The sequence below is a fragment of the Corylus avellana genome, chromosome ca3 (assembly GCF_901000735.1).
Source record: "Corylus avellana chromosome ca3, CavTom2PMs-1.0".
NCBI lineage: Eukaryota > Viridiplantae > Streptophyta > Magnoliopsida > Fagales > Betulaceae > Corylus > Corylus avellana.
In genome coordinates, this window is record NC_081543.1 from 37038685 (window position 1) to 37059591 (window position 20907).

Consider the following 20907-nt stretch of genomic DNA (forward strand, 5'->3'; position numbering starts at 1 on the left):
CTATTACTACTGTCAAGAAGAAAAACATAAATAATAAAATAATAGTAATTATTTTCAAGGAAATATATATATATATACACACACAAATAAGGTTCTTCCTAAAAACAGAGACTGAGAGAGACAGACTTTTACGCACGCAAAAAATTCATTTTAATTTCCTTTTTTCATGACTTTTCCAATTCCCTCACATTGTCTGGAAAGCCCAACAAAGCAGCCCACCATTGCAGCTTCAGATCTCTCCCCACCATTAGCCTCGAAATCATACTGTAGGGTACATACAGAAAGGAAATTCTAGAAGGGAGAGAAAGCTAAGGAAGAAACAGAGGAAATTGAATCAGCAAAAAACAGAGAACAACATGGGTTGCAGAAACAGAGAGTTCCTAAACGAAGAGGCCTCTTCTTCTTCTTTGAGCGAGGCTTTGATTTTCGCCACTCTGTGCATCATTGGCCTCCCAGTTGACGTGCACGTCAAGGACGGTTCGGTTTACTCTGGAATCTTCCACACTGCATCTGTAGAAGACGAATACGGTATGTTGTATATGCTTTGCTCTTATTTCCATTGGGTTTCGGGATTTTTGTTGAATTGGTCGGAGTCTTTTCTGGGTTTTGATTGTTCTGCGAAATTGTATCTGGGTTTTGATGTTCTTGAGGAGTTATGGTGGCCCTGGTTCGTCTTGATTTGAGTCTGGAATTTGATCGGGGATTACTATATTACTTCATTCTTTTCCCCCTTAAAAGTGGAAATCAAATTGAGGAATTGAATTTTTTGTTTATGTTTTCCTTTTCCCAAAGGCAAGACAGTGACAAAGTAAGCTTGATTCCCCTCCCTCTTTTAGAATGTAGAAAAAGTAAAGAACATTAGCAATCTGACTATGAGATATTTTATTTATCAGATTTTGGAAATCCTACTACAAATAAGAACTACATGGCTTAGTCGAGGTGACACATGTATTTTCCGGATCCGAAATCTAAATCAACACAAAGCAAACGATTGGACTTATGTTTTCTGCAGTATAATTTACACCACAACCAAATGGGCATCAAGTGTTCTTTTTTACTTTATGTATTATGTGAGCTATATTTACCAAATTGGTTCTTGTCTTGTTTAGGTATTGTCCTGAAGAATGTGACGATGACTAAGAAGGGAAAAAGTAAATCAAATGTAGGAAATGGTGTGGTCATAGATACGCTAGTAATTTTCTCAGGTGATCTAGTTCAAGTTGTTGCAACGGTACGTTAATATTTAGATTTCTTCTATTTTATGTCACGAAGAAAAAAGTGTGTGTGAATGAGACAATTTTATGTAGGGAGTTCAGCTTTCAGTTGATGGTGTTGCTGGAAATATGGCTGGTGATTGTACAGAAGCAGTTGTGGGGATTGTACCTTCTGAGCATCCGGCGAGTGAGGCAAATAAATCTACAAAGTATGCCATCCATAAAAAGAAAATCAATCAGACAAGGTATTCTCATATTAGATTTTCGTGGACAGAAATCTTGGTTAAGGATCACTCTGTTTTGACATTTACTTATCAATAAAAGAAGAACAAGAAACGTGTAAATGTGAAGGCAGTTTGGACATAAAATTGAATCAACCAAGAAGATGTATGTTGCTGGAATTTATGGTTAAGTTCAGAGCTAACGTTAAAAACTAGCAGTCCATATCTAATAAGGCATTTGTCTCTATTGATGGGCTCTTAGAGCTTATAGCCCAATCTCAGAGGATTGTTTGTTAGCAATCATGCAGTGAGATGGTGAGGAAATTTTGTATGAGTATTTCCTCTTCTGCTTTTCCATGGAAAAGATGTGCAAAATGTTGTTTATTTTTTTCAGTGTATGCCAAGGTTGACTGCAGAGTATGTTCGAAACTCTCCTTTTTTTTACTGTCTTTATCCTCAAATTTACCATGTTCATGGGAAAGCCATTTTTTGTATAGTGCTCTATAAGCCAATTAGCCTAATGGTCAAAGGTTCAAATCTTGGATGAGGAAGAGTTACCCTGGCACTCTTATGCACTGTAAACTGGTTACTCTTTTTCTATTGGGAATTTGGGACCAAAGGTTCAAATCTCAAACTAAGCAGGGTTTTGTGCTTTTTGGACATGTTTAGTCTGTAGAGGTTTTCCAAATATTTGGTTTCTTGGGCAAAAGCAAGAGGTTAAGTTGACATTATTAAATCACCTTAGGCTATATTTGAGTGCTTGCATGTGTGAAGAAATACTAACAAGTTTATAATTCACTTAGAAAGCTTGACTGTGATCATGTTTGTAATTGTGAAGAGAGGAATTTGTCCCCTCATCTAGTGATCCTTTGTGATGAGTTGTTTCGCTCCTAAAATTTATCATTTTAATAAAGAAAACTGGTAAAAATATTCTATTTCGTGACTACATCTCTTCAGTTTGTGGTAGGGGTTACTTTTTTTTATAAGTTTGTAGGAGTTCAATTATGTACTTATTATCACATATCAAAGCAGGAGTTCAGTCCAAGCAGAGAATGGCTTTTCTCATGGTTTTATACCCAAAATATCTGGAAGGAAGCATGATGAGAGAAAATCATCTACAAATCAGATTGGGAATGCCTTAGAAGTTGAAAATGGGAAAACAGATGGGATAAGTTCAGCAAAGGTGCTCTCTCTCTCTCTCTCTCTGCGTGTGTGTGTGCTTGCTCGCGCGCGGGCACATGATGTGTCCTATACATTAGCAGTCATATATTAATGTCTCGACACTTGCGTGTCAAAAAATGTGCGAACAATGTTAAATATCTGGTAAGTTTTGCCTACTTTTTTTAGTTACGAGGACCGCGAGAGGATTTTATAGGAGATTAAGTATTTATTTTTTAACACTTTGTATCATTGGACAGCTGCTTACGTTTCTTTTTGATGATTAGTTATCATGATTTTTTTGGTTCTTTTTGCCTATGCTAGTTAGGTGACTTCTCTTGTGTATTTATTGTATAAATGGGTTATGCTTTTTATGAACAAAAAAAGTTATGCCTCATTTTTTTCATGCTCCTCAACAACATCCTCAACAATCAACTGATTTATGGTTTAAAACATCTTCAAAGCTATTAGTGATGGAATGCGTTTTGGTATGTTTTGGTAGTATAGGACGCACAGCCATAACGTGTGGGTGTGTGTTATGTAACTTTGTAAGATGTACCTTATTTGAAAAACTTTGTTATGCATCTGTCAGTTTTAACTTTCTTTTCTTTTTCTCACCTGATTTCTTCTTGATGTAGGTTGAAGAAGCTTCTGGTGCATCATATGGGAGGTATGTCTAACCAACTTCTTTTTGAGTTTATTTAATTCTTGGGAATGGTATTTTGGTGACTGCCTAAAAGTTGGGTCCTAGTTGCTGTCCCTTAGCACTAGCACCTTGGGTGCATGTATATTGGATAATCTTCTATAACTGTCTATTCTGCAATGAAAATAAACTATAGATCTATGTGCCAATTTCACAGTTTTGATAGACATGGACACATTTGTGGCCATTGTATTAGATTGCTTGTTGAAAGTGTTATGGTGCTTTACAATACTTTCTCCTTATTTAATTGTCTTTATATTTCTTTGTCATCCTCAGATCTGTTTAAATTGCTTTTCTGACCGACAGGCTGGATATGACAGGTCACAAGGTGAACGGGATATTTGCAAAGATAAGATTGAGCTTCATATGGAAGAAAGTGTATGTTCAGATTATGGATTTCAGGAAAATAGAAATTTACCATGTTTTTTCATTACTCACCAGTGTTTTTTTTTTTTTTTGGTGCAGGCAGATGAAGCTCACGGGTCTACTTCAAGCTGTAAATTCAATATCCATTGTACTCTTTGCCAGGATTAAAATGATCTGGGATTCTGAGGCACTTCTAAATAGAAATCACATGCCTTGTTGTCGTAGGGGATGTTTCTCAATATTAGCAGTTACATCTCAGTAACCAGTTCATAGTATACTAGAGGAAATACTAGTATCGACAATGCATATTTTGGTTTTGAGGCCTGCCATTACATTAACCCGATATTACAGAATTGGCACCATTAAGCACATTTTTGACATATTATCCACACAGTATCAATCACTAATAGAACTTTGGGAAAAAGCCTTCTTTTTGTCTTGTCATTTCTTCAAATGTAACACTTTCTATACTGAGATGCATCTTTTTGATGGTTTCCCTTGCAAGTGGCAGTCTCTATGAATAGGCTATTGGCAGATAATAGTTGTCATCTTGCCTTTATGACTGAAGTTATCCTGAAGATGCTTTTATTTTTTCTAGTTCTCTGTGCCTGATTATATTGTTTAATACTTTCAATGCAGTGGATACCAGCATTACCCAAGTAAAACCTGTTGAGAATAGGCATGCAAAGATGACAGCGCAGCTCTTGCCAAATGAAGCATCCAGTGATCCTGCTGCTCGTCCCGTTAAACCAGACAACCAATACTGTGAAAGGCCCTCTTCAGCAGACACTTCTTCATCTGATGCTGTTTCTCCAGGTCTTTCAACTTCTCCCAATCCAATCATGGATCTCACCTCAGAGTCAAGTCTTAGTTCATCAACAACATCCACTGAAATGGTCCCTCCACAAAATCCAGAATCTAATAGAAGCTCTAAGGTAATTCATATATCTGGAACAATCATGTTCGAATTAACTTGAATTGTTATGTTTGGTTCCATTTATCTGGTCTTACGAATTCTAGTGGTGCCTGTCTTGACTATCTAATTTTTGAATCATTAATTAGGTCACCAATAACCTTATCATTTCATTATAAAAACATTGTTAGAGTAGTATCTTTGAAGCATCATCGATGGAATCACTGGCCTATTACTTGAGAACCATTGAATACCAATTATTATTACTATGTATTTTTTTAGGAGCAACGGCTTCATTTACCAGTTGGTTATTTCAATGACCGGAATTAACACAACTAACTTGATGGCTTAAAATATTCATAGGAAGTAAAAAGTACCGTAGCATAAGTTTTTGTAAGAAGTTAATTTTCCTTTGCATTATTTTCTTCTAGGAATTCAAGCTCAACCCAGGGGCAAAAATCTTTTCTCCATCCCTTGCAAAGCCTATATCAGCAACTCCTTCAGTGCCAACTGTTGCAAACATGAGTTACATTCCAAATAACTCGCCTGCGGTGCCTGTTGCTGCTGTTCAACCAGAAATTGAATTCAGCCCTTTTGCATCGCGTTCATCCGTGCCTATTAAGTTTGTCCCATATGGTAATTTTACAGCTGGAAATGGTGTCAGCAGTTCTCAGTTTTCCCAACCGGTATGTATTATTAGGTGTTGTTGAGTTCTTGTTCTTACATGTTATTGACTTGTAAGTTCATAGATATATTTAAGGCTCAGATTATAGGCTTTTAAGCCATTACCACCCGTTTTCTTTAACTTACAACCAGCAAATGAAGTCCATGCTTTGAATGTAATCATTTCTAATATTTACTATGTGGAAGATTTTTCTCCTCTTTTCTGGTTTCATAAGCCAAGGAAACAATTTTTGGTTTTTTAATATAAATTGCTTTTAATATTTATATGGACTCTGGTTTCATAACCCAAGGGAACATTTTCTGTTTTTATTTTTAATTTTTAATTTTCAATTTTTTAATTTTTTAATTTTTTTTTTAGCATAATCACTTCTTTATATATGCAGTAGAACTTTATCCTCTTCTCTGGCTGTATAAGCCAAGCAAACATTTCCCTTGAATGCTTTATATTTGTTGAACTAGCCCAATCTAGATCAGCTAAAAGTTATCGGAACGACTCATCTGTTTAGAATCAGAGAATCATTCTATTTAAAATACGGGAACTTGTTTGGTTACTTAAGAATGTTGTGAAGCTGTTGTATCTAAGCATTGAGTTTACAGCTGAAGTTAGTTTCAGTTAACCCAACTGTTCCATCAGTTATAAGACTTTTGTTCTTTATCATGACTCTTTATTCAAGTTTACCAATTGGCAAAATTTTTTTATTGAGTTTGTTTGTAACTCTATCTGTACATACATCTTGTGGATTATCATGTCCAGTGTCCATGTGCTGGGTAGTGTTAGGATATATAAGAGAGAATATATATTGCTTAGGTGTTGGTTTTTGCTGACTTTTTCTGTTCTGGCTATAGATTATTGGACCTATGGGAAGCAGGACACAGCCCCTTCGCTATACTGGGCCGTATAATCCTATTCAGGCTGGAACTGCGTATATGCATCCAAATTCTCAAGCTGTAAGTTGTAGAATGATTTTATTTGTCATCTTTGCAGTGATTTTACAGTATGTAACTTGGTACAATTGGATTAGGAGACATTTTGATTCTTTTTGTTGATTATTAGTTGCTGCTCTCTCTCTCTCTCTCTCCAGGTTATGGTTGGACGATTGGGTCAACTTGTCTACGTCCATCCAGTTACTCATGTAAGATATGGTGCCACCAACATGCCTTGATGGCATTGTTAATGATTAACATGGATGTTCTTCAATTGGACAAAAGTAGTGCTGGTGTTTGTAAGAGTTTGTCTTATTAATTTCTCTTATTTAAATTATTGTCTCCTTTTTTTTCCCGGTAATTGTGAGTTCGTCAACTTTTGTCTCTTTCTTTACCATTTTATTCTTGCTTATGTTTTGTATCCGGATTCAATATTTAAACTTCATACCATCTTTCAACCGATTACTTAATCACCCTATTTTTTCATATTGAAGGAGATAGTTCAGGGTGCATCAGCCATCTCACCGGCATCTGCACGTCCTCTGTTGACTCCGCATCCGGTCCAATTTCCAAAGCAGCAAGGTAAACTGAAGGCTATTATGTCCATGATGAATATCTTTATTATTGAACAAACTATTGTGGGTATCATTATTATCATTACATTTAACTATTAATGCTTAAATTTCCAACCTCTATATGGTTGCATTTGTAAATGAAATGTGATTTATCTGTTATTTTGATTGCACATAAAGAGCTGACAGCTCAGCTGGTCACTGTGGAAAGAAATTACAGTCACATCATTAATGTAAAATTGTAATGGAACAAACCAACACTTATGAAATGAGGAGTGGGGAGGGACAAGTACTACCTTTTGCAAATTTTACATCTTTAACTGATTTAGATTTTTGGATATGTGTGACCGGGGAAGGTTCAGTGTCTGGATATAAAATCATTAATGTTTATGTTGAAAGGTGTAGTGGTCGGGTTAGCAGTTAAAGTATGAAAGTGGCTATTGAAAGTTTAGTTTTTTGATACATGATAATTCAAATAAAATTTTGACCGTTAAAAAGTTTTTTTACAGCACCTAAGCCAGATCCATTAGGCTAGGACTTGTTTTCATGTTCCAAGTCCAATAACCTTGTTCTGAAATTTACTGCATGTAATTTTTCACTGAAGCATCTTTCTTTTTTCAAAATGCAGGAATTGTACCAAGCCAAGCTTTGCATGTCTCTGCGCCTCCACCTTTCATAGCTAGTGGACAGCAACCTTTTGCAGTGCCAAGCCACATCCCACTTTTGCAATCTCCCTTCCCTGCAAATCGGGCAATTCCAGTTCCAGTGGCTAATGGTCTCTCCAGCACTAAGTTTTCATGAATACATTTTCCTTATTTAATCATCTCAACAAGGGTTTGTTTCCATTGGTTCTTTCTTTTTTATTATAGAAGTTTTGGTAAATTTTGGCACAAAATTTTGGTTCGAGAAGAGTGGTGTCTAGCAGCATCGAGTTACAACTTACAGATATTTGAGTATACATGTAAAAGAGGAGATCCTTGTATTGAAGGGGTCCTCTCTGGAAGACCTGCTACATGGGTGAAGCTTTTACTACCCATATAACTATGTTTGAAAGATCGTCGTGATGTTTCAAGATTCATTTGAGAAACCGAGTTCCAGACTCTGCTCAAATAGCAAAAAGAAAGCATGCATGTGTTAATCAATAAAAGTAGGCATCTATGCATTCTTTTTCCCGTACAGCTTACAAATTGTGCTTGCTTTCTTCATTGTTTGTGCATTCTCGCCTTAGACACAATCCATTGATGGCTTTGGTCAGCAATTCGTATTTGCATGTTGGATTTAAGTGCCGAGAATTTCAAGACATAAATATAAATAAGTTTATAAGTAAACTCATTTAATTAAACTATTTAGAGTCAGACTTTTCAATCCTAACTTACTAATTGTGTTGGGTTTGTTACGGGTTTGCGAGTTGTTTTAAAAATTGCTAACTCTAGGGCTCAAATGTTGCATATCAGGTTTGGCGCATGTCGAAGTATATATAGTTGACCTATATAATTAAATGAGTCAAATTTTTTTAACTCAACTATCAAATTTCGTATCAAGTTTGCAGTTTGTGTCAAGAATTGCCAGTCTTGGATTACAGCCACTCCTAAACCTCACATCTTCCCCTAGTAAATGCATGCTTACTTGATTTCCGTGGCTATCTGATGATTAATAACACAAAGTCATAGAAAGGCTATTTCATACGACTCCTACATTGCAGTTTGGATGAAAACTTTCTTCCAATCCGTTGGATGAAGATTTAGTTCTTTCTCTATTACACATATCTGTAAATAACTGCAAACATTTCATTTGCTTCGCTTGTCTTGGAGGTAATCAGATAATAAGGAATAAGGATACCATAAAGTATATAATAGCTACCAGAGGAATTCTCATTAGCAGGAAACCTTTGTCCAAATTAGGTTAGAAAAAATTCTTCCAAACACGTCAATTAAATTGACATATACGTCCTTAAAAGCATGTGGTTCTCGAGTAATTTTAAAAGTTACTCTCTTGTCACTCCAAGAATGAAGTGACTTTTAAAATCACCATTCGATCAAAATTCCAATCATAAGCCCAGTAGTGATTTTAGAAACCACATTAATTTTAGAGTGACATAAGATAGACTTCTAACATTACTTGAAAACCTCTCATATGTATCTTTAAAAATGTATATGAAATCACATTATCTATTAAAAATGCATGTGAAAATCATTTAATTTAATGACACGTGTCAACAAGTTAACTACTCCAAGTGAATTTCAAATTGCATGGTAAACTCCAATGTGGATTTTTGAAACTTTCTTTATTTTCGTTTGAACTGAGTGAGAGGATGTAGATGCTGACCGTACACATTTAACTAAATATGTGCTCCCCAACAGGATGTTCTAAGAAAGCTCCAAATGCCTGCAACAGGAGCTTTGATTATGAACATTAAGGTATATACTTGAACAAAACTGATGTAAGCATATAAGCAGTACAGGTATCCAACATCAAGCTACTCCTCCAATCTGAATAAATTATAAACACTATAAGCTAGGAGGACTTTAAAACTACAAACTGACAAAAGGCATAAAGTCTAAGTAACAAGGTCAGATCCTGAAGGTTTAACCAAATATGGATCCTCCGCAGCCTCCTACCTCTCCAGGATTGACTGATTCCGGCCAGTTCTGGGACTTATGTCAATTGCAGGTAAAAAAATACCAGGCCAAAGCGGGTTCTATTTATCAGACACTTGATGCTTAGGATTGTCTCTCTGGATGACCAGTTTCTGTATCTCCAAGATCAGTTTCTGGGCTCTTCTAACTTCAGCACAGAAGCTGTTGCTGACTCTTCAGCCTGAGGCACCTGGTTCTCCATTGTGCTTTCCTGCAAAACCTTTTCGAAGCGCTGGACATCATGTAATGTCTTGAATATTTAGGTACAAGTAAACTGCTTAAAGTTAAAATACATTCCAATTGAAGCTTCATTTTTACCTGCAACAGCTCCGTCATTTTTCCAGTTATATTATTCTCAAAAGGTTTTGCAGCAGGGTCGGGTTGGGTACGCAGATCAGGCTGTACAGACTGCAGGGGCTCAATTAAGAGGGGCTGATCTATATCATCAACTCCATCTACCAGCCTATGGCCAGAACCTTTGACTGACGTTTTACCGGCTAATGTGCTACCGTCTATTCCTGTCTTTGCTGAATCTGAAGGAGCTTGAATTTTCTTGCTGACCTCTTCTGGTGGTCGAGTGAAAGGAACATTATCACTTTGCGAGTCTTTTGCTGTAAACTGGTGGCTGGCTTGAGGTTGAGGAGGAGGTGCTTGGTTTTCGACTGCTGGCACCTGGTTGTTGACTATTGAACCATCTGATGATTGAGCACCTCTAACAACCTTGTTGCTTTTCGAGGCTACCAAATGAGCAGCTTGGATAGCATATGGAGATGGTTGGTTGGCAAGTGCTATCCCATTAACAGGTTTGAGTACAACAGGCACTACATTGCCCTTCGGGATTACAGGGCGAGCGGTTTGAGCCGCAACGGAAGGCACCTGTTTGCCTTTCGAAGCCACAAGGTTAGCAGACTTAGGTACACACTGGTTGACGATCGGTACTTCATTCAATGAGTGAGTTCCATTCCTATGGGAATTAAAATTCTGCTCCCTCTCTCTGGATCGAGGGTTATAGCCATGCCCCTGGGTATAATTTTCTGCTGAGAAGGGAACCTCATTTCGCCTGATCATTTGCATTTCAGGGGCTATATCATTCTCAGCTGAAACAGGGACGTAATGTCCAGGCTTGAAGACAACACCCCTCAAAGTGGTGTCAGAGTTGCCAACTCTAACACTCAGCAAATATCCTGCGTCAAATGCTGCTTCAATGACACCAGAAACAACCTGGCCCGCCATGCCATCATTTGCATTATCAATTGAATCAACTTGACGGGGCTGATTTCCATTGGCCCCTTCAAATCCTGGAGGGACACGATGACTCTCCCTACGGTTTAAATTCTGATCCTTTGGGATACGAGCTTTCTCCTCAAGATCTAGTTTGGGATACTTACGCGGGCGACCTCTTTTGCGCTTCACAGGGACATCTGCCGAACCATCAGGGTTGCTCCCTTGGTAATTTTGGTTCATCTTCAGTATCTCTATTTCTCTTGCAAAATTTTATTGCCCTTTTCTTCCCTCCCTGCAGCCAATTGCCAGATGGTAATAATCTGATGCCATGCATCCTTTTCTCTAATACACATTCAGCAAGCTAACAATTTCTTACTGCTATGTGCTCCAAGCTCCATATATTATAATCTTAAAGAATTACCTATATACTTGAATTCAATCAATAACTAATTGTTTTAAGAATACAGTTACTAGTATATATATATATATATATATATATATATATATATATATTCCAAACAACAAAAGGTAGCTATTATTAATAGATTTTATGCAGATATATATTTCCAAGCAACAAAAGTAGCCATTGTTGTTTCACCTGCTTCTATATTGTTACATTTAGCTTCCTTACGGTTATTGATAAAACCAGCGGAACACAGCAGGTCAGTTTATTATTAGACATTTTAGCTCATTCACTGATAAAAGCGGATAGACCTATAGAACGTTAGAAGCAAAAAAAGTCTCCAGCCTCCAAAAGGAAAGCCTTTGATCACTTAATCTCATGATATAAAGATTATAAAGTAAGCATAACCATATATGCTGAACCCAAACTAGGACTGGATTTCATAATCAGCATTTTATCCTCCAACCATGGTAAGAAATGTTGATGAATTCAATGTAAAGTTCCAGAAGTTCACCATGAATTTTAGCATTCCCTTTTCCATATGTTCTCTCCAATTACAACACATTAGTCCCACTTTAGGAGATAAATGACCCTCCTATCTCAACAACCATGTCAGGTCCAAACATCCAATGTCAAATTTGGCAATGATGATAAATTAATGTAACAAGTTAAAGTTTTGCAAGTTGTAATGTAACAAATGAAGATAAAGCACAGTAGGACATGAGCGCTGATTACACTGGTCAGGTGCTGGTTGTGTACCAAACCACTTCAGTGTTTATGTAACCAGGGCAAAAGATGATAATACAAGCAAGTGGGCAACGCACTGATTTATGGAAGAAGAATGGAAACTTATATTAGCAATTACCAACAGGTTCAATTGTTTTATTGACTTTGATCCCAAAGAGGGAAAAATTGAATGGAAGCAATGAAGACCAACTAACCAAAATTACACATTCGCTGCAACCATTGGTTGATGTTGGAAAAGGAAATAGGTGTTGGAATTTTACATTTCTATATTTCCAGAAATCTCACAAGGCACCATTAAATACAAATGCAACAATTGAATTGAAGCTTCTGTACCACAAAAACAGCTAACATTATGCTCCATACCAATGACATATAGGAACTAATTTTCTGATGGTTTGCTATATGTTGCAAAGATTATCAAATAATAAACAGAAAGAAGCCTTTTTTTTTTTTCTTTTTTTTTTTTTTATGAATACTAATAATATTATTGAAGGAAAAGGGCAAAGCCCTCGTACACAAAGAGTATACCATAAATGGAAAGAAGCCTTATTCTCATATGGTGCAGATACAACATAATCAAAACTACACATTAAGTAGAATAACAAAGCATAACTCCCAGCTGCACATACGGCGATTGGTATGCCACTGACTTAAATAGTCTATGAAATCTGAAACACTATACAGCACAGATTTCTTTATAACTTCTTTTCCTTCCTGGTAGGTATAAATTGTTTGAAACATCCATTCAATGGGAAATAAAAACAAAGCCTCAACCAAGAAGCGTCTCTTTTACCCAACAATGCTTCGAGCTCCTAAGAAGCGTACATGTTCACATCATGCAAGGATGATCGTCAATTCTTCTTTGCAAATATTCATGGAAAAGGGATAAATATTCAAAAAAAAAAAAAAAAAATTGCCACCCTTGCAGGCTAACAAAGGAAACCTTTTTTGCAGTATAAACACACAGTTTGAGCAGCATCCAAGCATTAATAACGCAACTATTTGACCACTTGAGCTAAACTAAATTATAAACCATGAACTAATTGGCTCAAATGCCCAATTCCTAATAATAGTGAAAGAGTGCTTTAAATGGAATTATTAGGACTATAACTTCACAAAATCAACAAATTAATGACAATTATGATGGGAGAAGCCGTAAGAGATGAAGCAAACCTAATTCATTAAAAAAAAAAAAAAAAGGAAGAATATCATGTGTAATTACACACACAAACACATGTATGTACCTATTTACTTGAATATAACCCCAAAAGTCAACACAAAACACATTAAATAAAGCATTAGAAAGTTATAAAAGCAACCCAAAACAAAAAAAAAACCAAAAAAGACCTTCAATTTTATGCAAGAATTAAATAAGCTCATAAACCACTCACACGGACCCTATGACTCTGTTTGGTTGCTGAGAAGAGAAGAAAAGAAAAGAAAAGAAATTTAGTCTTACATCATTAAGAACTCAAGAACACCAAAATCCCACCCAAATAAACACACCAAGCTTTCTATTCGTTGTTTCTCAACAACACCATCTCAGCAAAAACCCAAAAAGTTTCGAAATTTAGGGTTTGATCACAGAGAAAAGAACACGCAAAAGACACACATAAAGATAAAAGTACGATTTACAGAGCAAAAGATGAGCTGAGCTGAAGAAAGCTAGGGATTGTGAAAGGACGCACCTTTGGGGAAGTGTTTTCAGTGGCGTTTTTTTGACGTTTCGGTCAAACAGACACAACTGTTTTCAGGAAACACTTTGTAAAGTCCCATATTTGCTCAAGCTGTCTGTTTTTTTTTTTTTTCCTTGTCTTTGGGCCTTTGGCTTTGTTGTCTTGTCTCTCAGGCGGAGAGAGCGAGGTCGGTGGTTGAGAGTGAAGAGTGATAAACGTGACTGGGCTATTAGGAGGAGTTCATAACCGGGCAGTGAAAGTTTGCCACGTGTATAAAAGCGTATGAGTGGCAGGAGTTGATTTGAGGGTAAGTGAGGTTAGTCTGAAGCGTAGGTGAGGACCAGATTATAGACCAATTTGGGTAGGTGCCGAGATGATTATAATTTAATTAATCATTTTAATAATAAAGCAAAAAAGTTGTGGAAATAAAAATAGTAGCTACTCTATTTAGACGTGACCATAATAATATCTACTTGTTAAAGTGACGTGATGAGCCTAGACAGTAAGAACTGCAAACGCTCCTTCATGTCCTGTTAAACTATAAAAAATTTAAGATAATTTATACTAATTAAGCATACGAACTTTTATTACATGAATCGAATCCAACCCTAATATTTACTTAACTACAAAAAAATTACTTTGAGACCACTGAACGGCCCCTAAATAATTATTTGTCCCAACAAACTCATTGAAATAGATTAGCAATATAAAAATTCTCTTACATTTATTATTGTAATTTTGAAAACAAAATTACTAGAAATAGAACTCTTTGCCACATGAAAAGCAGTTGGGTGTTTTAAAAGGTCAACCTGTTGGGATCGATAAAGACAGGTATGAATGATTTGTTTCAAGCAGTTGACTGGATTGCAGCTGACCTGCAGTGAGGCAGTCATGACCAATCAGAACAATACTTTGAGTCACCCAAAAAAGTCCAGCAGTAACGGGAACCAGCCAGTAAATTTTCTCAATGATTTATACAGTGTGTCTTCCTTTTTTGAATGCTTCTTTGTGTACAGGACATAGGTGTGCTTTGCAGTGTGTGTGTGTGTGCAGCCTGTTAATAGTATCATTTAATTTGCATTTCTGATATCCTTGAAAATATCATAAACATTTCTAATCCATTTCCCTGCTCCCCGGAGTCATCTTCCGCCTCTTCCCCAGACAGTTTCCGGCCCTCCACAACAGCTGCTGTTTTTTGAGTTCTACATGTTATTTTCTATTTCTGTCTTTGGTTTTCTATTTGTAGAGTTTTTCTGTTTGAATCAGGAAACTTGAAGACTAAATCTGTTATGTTTTTTACAGTGTTGTTCTCCTCCTCAACTACTCTCCAATGGTTGTTGTTCTATCCTAGCAAAGGTTTAGGTTAGATGTATGGTTTTTTTTGTAGTTCATGCTTTTGCCTATCCTCTATTTGGGTGCTATTACCGCTTTATGCAGCTAATTTTTTTGGCTTTTGTCCAAGTTATAGAGGTCCGGATAGTTTATGATTCTTTGGGATCATTGCGTCCATTGCATGTTCGGTTGTTCCGATTTTTCATTTTCCAGATTTAGCTCTCTCTTTATGTTTGGGTTTGTTGTTGAGGTGCCAACCACTTAGTTTTTGTTGTGTTTTAATTTGTTTTGTTATGAATGAAGTGAAGTATTTTAAAAAAAAAAAAAAAGAAGAAAAAATATATGTCTTACATCGTTTAATTATAACATTAAGCATGTCATCCCAGGGTTGATTAGGACATTGAGGAATAAAAATATGATATATTTTTTCTTTTATTCGATAAATAAGAAATGCACAAAAGAGATTGATGACTACTCCTAGTCCAAACAGTATGATAATTTTGCTTGTAAGTTGTAATAAAATAAATGAGTAACTTTACTTTAAACTCCTGAATTACCATGCGATTTGAGAAAATCCTCTCAATGTTCAAAACTTCTCAATTTGGACCCCTAAACTTTCAATTGCAATCAATTTGAACCTCTCCGTCAGATTTAGCCGTTAACTTCTAATGACAATACCTAAAAAGATCAAAATATCCATAATTTTCATTTTTTTAACTATTTTTTTTTATTTGGAATTAAGGATAAATTTAGAATTTTATAAAAAAAAAGGTGAGGGGAATAAACATCATTGTCTCACTTTTAACGTTTAAAATTTAACAAAATGGTTCAAACTGACTGCAATTGAAAGTTCAGAGATCCAAATTGAGAGGTTTTGAACATTGGGGGTATTTTCAAATCGCATGGTAATTCAAGAGTCTAAAATGAAGTTACCTCTAAAATAAATGTACATAAGTTAATAGTCTTGGTGATGACGTATGATGAAAAATAAATAATCGCATCTTTAGTTTAATTTATTTAGGTTTTATTAATTAATTACGTACATTATTAGTATTTAATTTTTATATTTTAAGAGTTATTGTTTGTTTGTAATTCAATGATAAGCTCGGCTATATATTTAAGTATTCTAATCTATAGTAAATACGTAATTATAGTCCAACAAGGAGAAGATTAATTAATTTGCCTGAATTTATTAATTAATACTAGTCCAACCACGATTACAATTGGTGCCATATATTTATATAAATAGAGTTGCAGAGTGTGTTAATTAAATTAATCACGTACAAAATTTTCATAATATTAATTGCTTCTCTACGTACGTACAAATACAATTGATGGCTCCAATTTCCTCCTGGTCGACGGAGCTCCCGGAAGAGCTGCTAGAGATAATCTTGAGGCAGCCGACCGATGCCGTTAATCTTTACAACTACCGCAACGTGTGTCGGTCATGGCGGTCGGTTGTGGACAAGGTGTTAGCGTCGTCACCTCCACTCCTACTTGTCTACGATGAAAAGGGTATAGATTGCATATGGTTGTTCAATATTTTCACCGGCGACTCAAGCTTTTGTAAAATTCCGAGGTTGCCGAGAAGAATCCACTCTTGGCATGGTTGGCTGGCAATGGATTTCACCACATCCAAGAATCACGCTCACGATTTGTGTCTCTACAATCCATTGTCAAGGGCTCGGATCGGGCTCCCTACGCTCATGTTTGAGAACTCTCCTAATTCCCGGAATCTCAAGTTTATTTCATCAATATCTAACCACACAAATCCAAGTTCAATTGCTTTAGCTATTCTAGAGGGCCAATCTCTTGTTGAAAAATTGATGTTTTGGAAACCAGGTGATGAAGAGTGGACACCCGTTGATACTCCTTTTGATTTTGAGACTCCTTTTGGTTTTGTTACTGACATTATAGGCTACAAGTGTGGTGGATTCTGTGCAATTGACTACTCGGGGAACCTTACACAATTTGAGTTGAGTCCTGTTCCTCGTGCCAAACAAATCCAAACTGGAAAAATTTATGATGGTAATCACAAGGCTCTTTGTCATGCATATTCCTATCTGGTGGAATCGCTGTCTGGGGATCTGTTGCTGGTTAATAGATGTTTCTTCCCACATAAGGAGTTTAAGATTTACAGATTGGATTGGGAGAAGATGAAGTGGGATGAGATGAGGAGCTTGGGTGATGCAGCAATTTTCTTGGCTCGTAACCAATCTGTGTGCATACGAGCTGATGAATCTACCGCATACAGTCGTAATTGCATCTATTTCACAGATGATGTATCGTTATTTGATGACTTCTTCAACATGCTAAGACTCCGAGATGATTTTGGGGTATACCACATGGCAAATAAAACCATCCATCGCTTTCCTTGCTTGTTTCAGTGTCACACTGGTTTACGCTACCGATGGTTGTCTTACACCAATTTTCCGGCAATCGGACCAGATCAGATGGAACTCCTAAAAAGCAAACCATCAGAAGAACGCTCCTATTCTCTTAAGTTATAGTACCTCAATGCTTGCTTGCTAAGTGGTGAACTAAAAAGAATTGCATTCTATGAATTTGATTTCAAAGCTTCACACGTTCGTCTTTCTTCTTGTATTCTAGTTTTTCATTCCATATGTTATTTATTTATTTAATTATTATTATTATTATTATTATTGGTTCATGTCTTTCTTTCATGAAATTTTAAACTAAATTGTTAAAAATATAAACAAAAAATGATTTGAAAACACCGATTGACATTGCGATTTCGTAGACAAAAAATGCAATTTTAAACAAAATGGCATAAAATTACTTTTTTGAAAATCGCGTTATCAAATCACTATTTTTAAATCCCACTTTTTAAAATTGCAAAACACAAACAACCCTAATTCTTGTAGCACATTATTTAAAAATGAAAATTTAATTACTAGAACTAAACCCTAGCCGCCCACCTTAAAAAAAAAATCTAGCCGCCCATTTAGGGTGTTTTGGATTGGACAGAGTTTTCCTCCAAATTAGTCTATAAAAGCGACATGTGTCCTTTTTTTTAATAACATATAAGATGCACATGAATTTCCTTCTACTCCAAATCTTAAATTTCTTTTTGAAAAGGAAAGAAAGTTATAGTGGGGAATAAATTCTTGATAATATGTATTTATGTAGGAGAGAAATTGCATTGTTTATTATAGGAGAGTTTCATCTTGGTTTTGAAAGCTTTTAATTCCAAAATAAAAAATAAAAAATTTGTTGCAAATCCACACTATTTGAACGTATATTTGGCCTTTTGAATTAAGAGTTTTAAAAATATCAAAACCTTATCTCTAGTCCAAAACTTACTTTAGCCACACTAGTCTCTTTCTCACTTCTAATTTAATTATTTTAACTTTTATTATTATTTTTTCAAACTTGATGTCTAAATCAGGAGGATTGCAGAAATCTAATTAACAATGGTTTGAATATAACGAATTCTTCGATAATATTTCTTTTCTTTTTTTATTTAATAATTCTTATTTATATATTTTTTTCCATTCTTTTTTAAACATTTTCACAAAACAGGTAGGGTAGTATAAGTTAATATTAGTATAGAATTTTGCTTGTGATATATATTAATAGGGTGTTATAACGGCACTTATATATGCACCTCTTTAGTCTAGTAAAAAATAATAAAGTCCAAAAAATTCATAGGATGTTGTAATGTCAGCCACTCTTTATAATAGATTTTATTGCAGTCGTAACCGTCCACGTTACGCTTTCATTAAAGATCTCCATGTTACGAATATAAAAATGTCTGGTATCAATATTTTTCTATATTTTCTCAATCTTGCTTTATAAATCAACCATTAGATTTGTAGAATTATGTGGATCACACATAAGTCAATGGTGTACCCCACAAATTTAATGGTTGATTTATTGAATTTGTAAGAAAATATGAGATAAATATAGACAAATTATTAGCACCAAGCATTTCTCTTACGAATATCCCTTGCATCATCATGGGAACGGTTACTAACGTGGGTTAGGAGTGGATCTAATGTGGTGTCATCACCATGCAACTATTTTGGGTTTGGTTGGTTGAACGAGTCCACAAGTCCTATATGATGATGGAAAAGAAACGTTATCTAATCTTGTAATTAATAATAAAGCATGAGCAACATTTTTATCTTGCAAATCTTGACGTGGTTGTCCCAACCGGCCCTTGAGATCCTCGTTGCGTGTGTATACAAGTTTTTGGACACTCTCTTTTTGTAGGCCAATTTTTAAAGGTGAGTTTTTTCCAATGTTTGTATCATTTGGTATCAAAACTAACCTTAAAAGCCAATTTATACAGAGAAAGTGCCATGTAACTCATATACACATAATTTACGTTATAATTAAGCCATGTAAGACAGTAATTAAGCTTATATATCATGTGCAAACAAAAGCATATGATGATTTCATAATTATAAAACATAACTTATTAAATCCCGAATATAAAAAGACCACCTTTAAGGGATTGACAACAACAACCACTTCCACCATTTTCTTTGTTTGTTTTGTTTTGTTTTGTTTTTTTTTTTTTCAATAATATATAATGCAAGGGCCATTAATAATTACTATGACCCATCTCCTATTAATTATATAAAATAATATATAATGCAAGGGCCATTAATAATTACTATGACCCATCTCCTATTAATTATATAAATTACTTTTTTATTGTCACAATTTTCATGATTTTAATATTTTTTTTGTCATCTTCTTTTTTTGGTTGAATAATTTATTAGAACGAGAGGAATAGATTATTACATACCTAATAAATCCACTTTTTAATGACATTTTTTTTTTTTTGACATGTCCGTACAAGAGGGGGAAGGGGGATTCGAACTAGTGACCTCCACTTTATTAAGTATGGTCCCAGCCGATTGAACTACCTTTTGAGGACTAATGGCATTTTATATCACATTGAGATCCAAAACATGGGACAATGCATGAATATCAACATTAAAGTAAAAAACCCATCAATTGACAATAACCCCAAAAGAAAATGCGGCAAACAGAAAATTGGATATGCGAATCAATTTATTAAAATATTTACTTTTATTTTTATTTTGTATTTTTATTTTTTTTTCTGGCTAGTTGCTTGTTCTGGCCTGTTTTATCTCTTTTGATAGAGTTCTTCCATTCTTCTGATCACGGAAGATGCCGACTTCTATTGGTCATGCGGCAAGCCTTTTGGGGTTTGGTTCCATTTTCGAAACTTTGCCATATTTAATGGCCTTCTTATGCGATATCGGTTTGTTTGATGAGCCGAATCATTTATTTGACCAATTTTCAACGTTTCTCAAGAAGACTCTGTCACCTTTATTTTTTATTTTCTTGTAATTGCTCTTCCCCTTTTCCTCAGCATTGAATAAAAAAAAATTAAAAATTAAAATTTTAAAAAGAAAAAAAGAAAAAAGAAAAAAGAAAATGCCGCAAACAGAAATCTGGAATATGCAAATCAATTTATTAAAATATTAACTTTTAACGTTTTCTGTCTCTTTTTTTTTTTTTCATTTGTACTTTTAATTTTTGTGAATGGTACAAAGAACCACACACAAAATTCTTGAAGAATATTCTGAAATGTAAGCTAAAAGCAGTTCATTCTTTTATCCTTCAGAATATTCCAAATTGCAACCTTAAATCTGGGCCACAACTATAAATGAAGCAGACGTCAAAGTCAACCATTTGATGTAAGTAACAAGGTATGGAAGAACCCATAATGCACATGCCGAATGTAAGGCCAACTACTAGTCTTCATGGTCAAGTAATTCCAAGCATGGCAGGAGGTTAACCTATACCACTGTCATACGACATAGTAAAATAGTAATGATATTTAGTAGACTGTTATACGACAACTGATATGGGCCACCCACATTGAACTTGAGCAAAAAATGCTTTTGCTATTTGTTGAAATGATGGAATGAAATTAATACAAATGCATATACAAAGAGCAAAGGGATTGTGTAATCACTTCAATGCTGAAACTGATCATGGTTAATCTTACAAGGCTAAGAAAACCTAGGTAATATTGAATCTTGGTTGAGCAAAAAGCTCGGTTTATTGCAAGAGAATGAGCATTGTAATACACTTGCTCATGCTAATAGCAAAATTAATTCAATTATGCT

The 20907-nt window shown here is 35.2% G+C and overlaps 3 protein-coding genes across 8 annotated transcripts; 2 read left to right on the plus strand and 1 right to left on the minus strand.

Annotated features, from left to right (window-relative positions):
- The first annotated feature begins 127 nt into the window (after positions 1-127).
- LOC132176722 (polyadenylate-binding protein-interacting protein 4) lies at positions 128-7926 on the plus strand. Of its 3 annotated transcripts, none has more exons than XM_059589005.1 (13): positions 128-528; positions 1110-1231; positions 1308-1459; positions 2468-2618; positions 3232-3263; positions 3617-3674; positions 3762-3792; positions 4302-4597; positions 5007-5261; positions 6106-6207; positions 6342-6392; positions 6678-6765; positions 7384-7926. In XM_059589005.1, exons 1-13 carry the CDS (start codon positions 357-359, stop codon positions 7554-7556), a joined length of 1683 nt encoding a protein of 560 aa, XP_059444988.1. In that variant the 5' UTR covers positions 128-356; the 3' UTR covers positions 7557-7926. The 3 variants fall into 3 exon arrangements, 2 of the variants coding, with proteins under 2 accessions (XP_059444988.1, XP_059444989.1); XM_059589006.1 differs by having other exon boundaries at positions 1317-1459; XR_009439586.1 differs by lacking the exon at positions 7384-7926 and having other exon boundaries at positions 6342-6482; positions 6678-6763.
- A 1251-nt stretch (positions 7927-9177) lies between these two features.
- LOC132174914 (uncharacterized) lies at positions 9178-13635 on the minus strand. 4 transcript variants are annotated; one of them, XM_059586666.1, is made up of 3 exons: positions 13454-13635; positions 9710-10907; positions 9178-9602 (listed from the first exon to the last, which is right to left on the minus strand). In XM_059586666.1, exons 2-3 carry the CDS (start codon positions 10853-10855, stop codon positions 9519-9521), a joined length of 1230 nt encoding a protein of 409 aa, XP_059442649.1. In that variant the 5' UTR covers positions 10856-10907; positions 13454-13635; the 3' UTR covers positions 9178-9518. The 4 variants fall into 4 exon arrangements, with proteins under 4 accessions (XP_059442649.1, XP_059442646.1, XP_059442648.1 ...); XM_059586663.1 differs by having other exon boundaries at positions 9178-9623; XM_059586665.1 differs by having other exon boundaries at positions 9178-9611; positions 13454-13632.
- Positions 13636-16107: 2472 nt separating this feature from the next.
- On the plus strand, positions 16108-17283 carry LOC132174555 (F-box protein At2g26160-like). Its single transcript, XM_059586193.1, has one exon. It carries the CDS (start codon positions 16108-16110, stop codon positions 17281-17283), a length of 1176 nt encoding a protein of 391 aa, XP_059442176.1.
- Positions 17284-20907: the final 3624 nt, after the last annotated feature.

What these genes read in the sequence shown, in the direction of transcription:
- LOC132176722 (XM_059589005.1), top strand. Translation starts at nt 357, where the DNA reads ATGGGTTGCAGAAACAGAGAGTTCCTAAACGAAGAGGCCTCTTCTTCT. An exon ending in TCACGGGTCTACTTCAAGCT is followed by an intron (nt 3,793 to 4,301) that starts GTAAATTCAATA and finishes CTTTCAATGCAG; the next exon opens with TGGATACCAGCATTACCCAA. An exon ending in GTTCTCAGTTTTCCCAACCG is followed by an intron (nt 5,262 to 6,105) that starts GTATGTATTATT and finishes TTCTGGCTATAG; the next exon opens with ATTATTGGACCTATGGGAAG.
- LOC132174914 (XM_059586663.1), bottom strand. Translation starts at nt 10,855, where the DNA reads ATGAACCAAAATTACCAAGGGAGCAACCCTGATGGTTCGGCAGATGTC. An exon ending in AAATGACGGAGCTGTTGCAG is followed by an intron (nt 9,624 to 9,709) that starts GTAAAAATGAAG and finishes CATGATGTCCAG; the next exon opens with CGCTTCGAAAAGGTTTTGCA.
- LOC132174555 (XM_059586193.1), top strand. Translation starts at nt 16,108, where the DNA reads ATGGCTCCAATTTCCTCCTGGTCGACGGAGCTCCCGGAAGAGCTGCTA.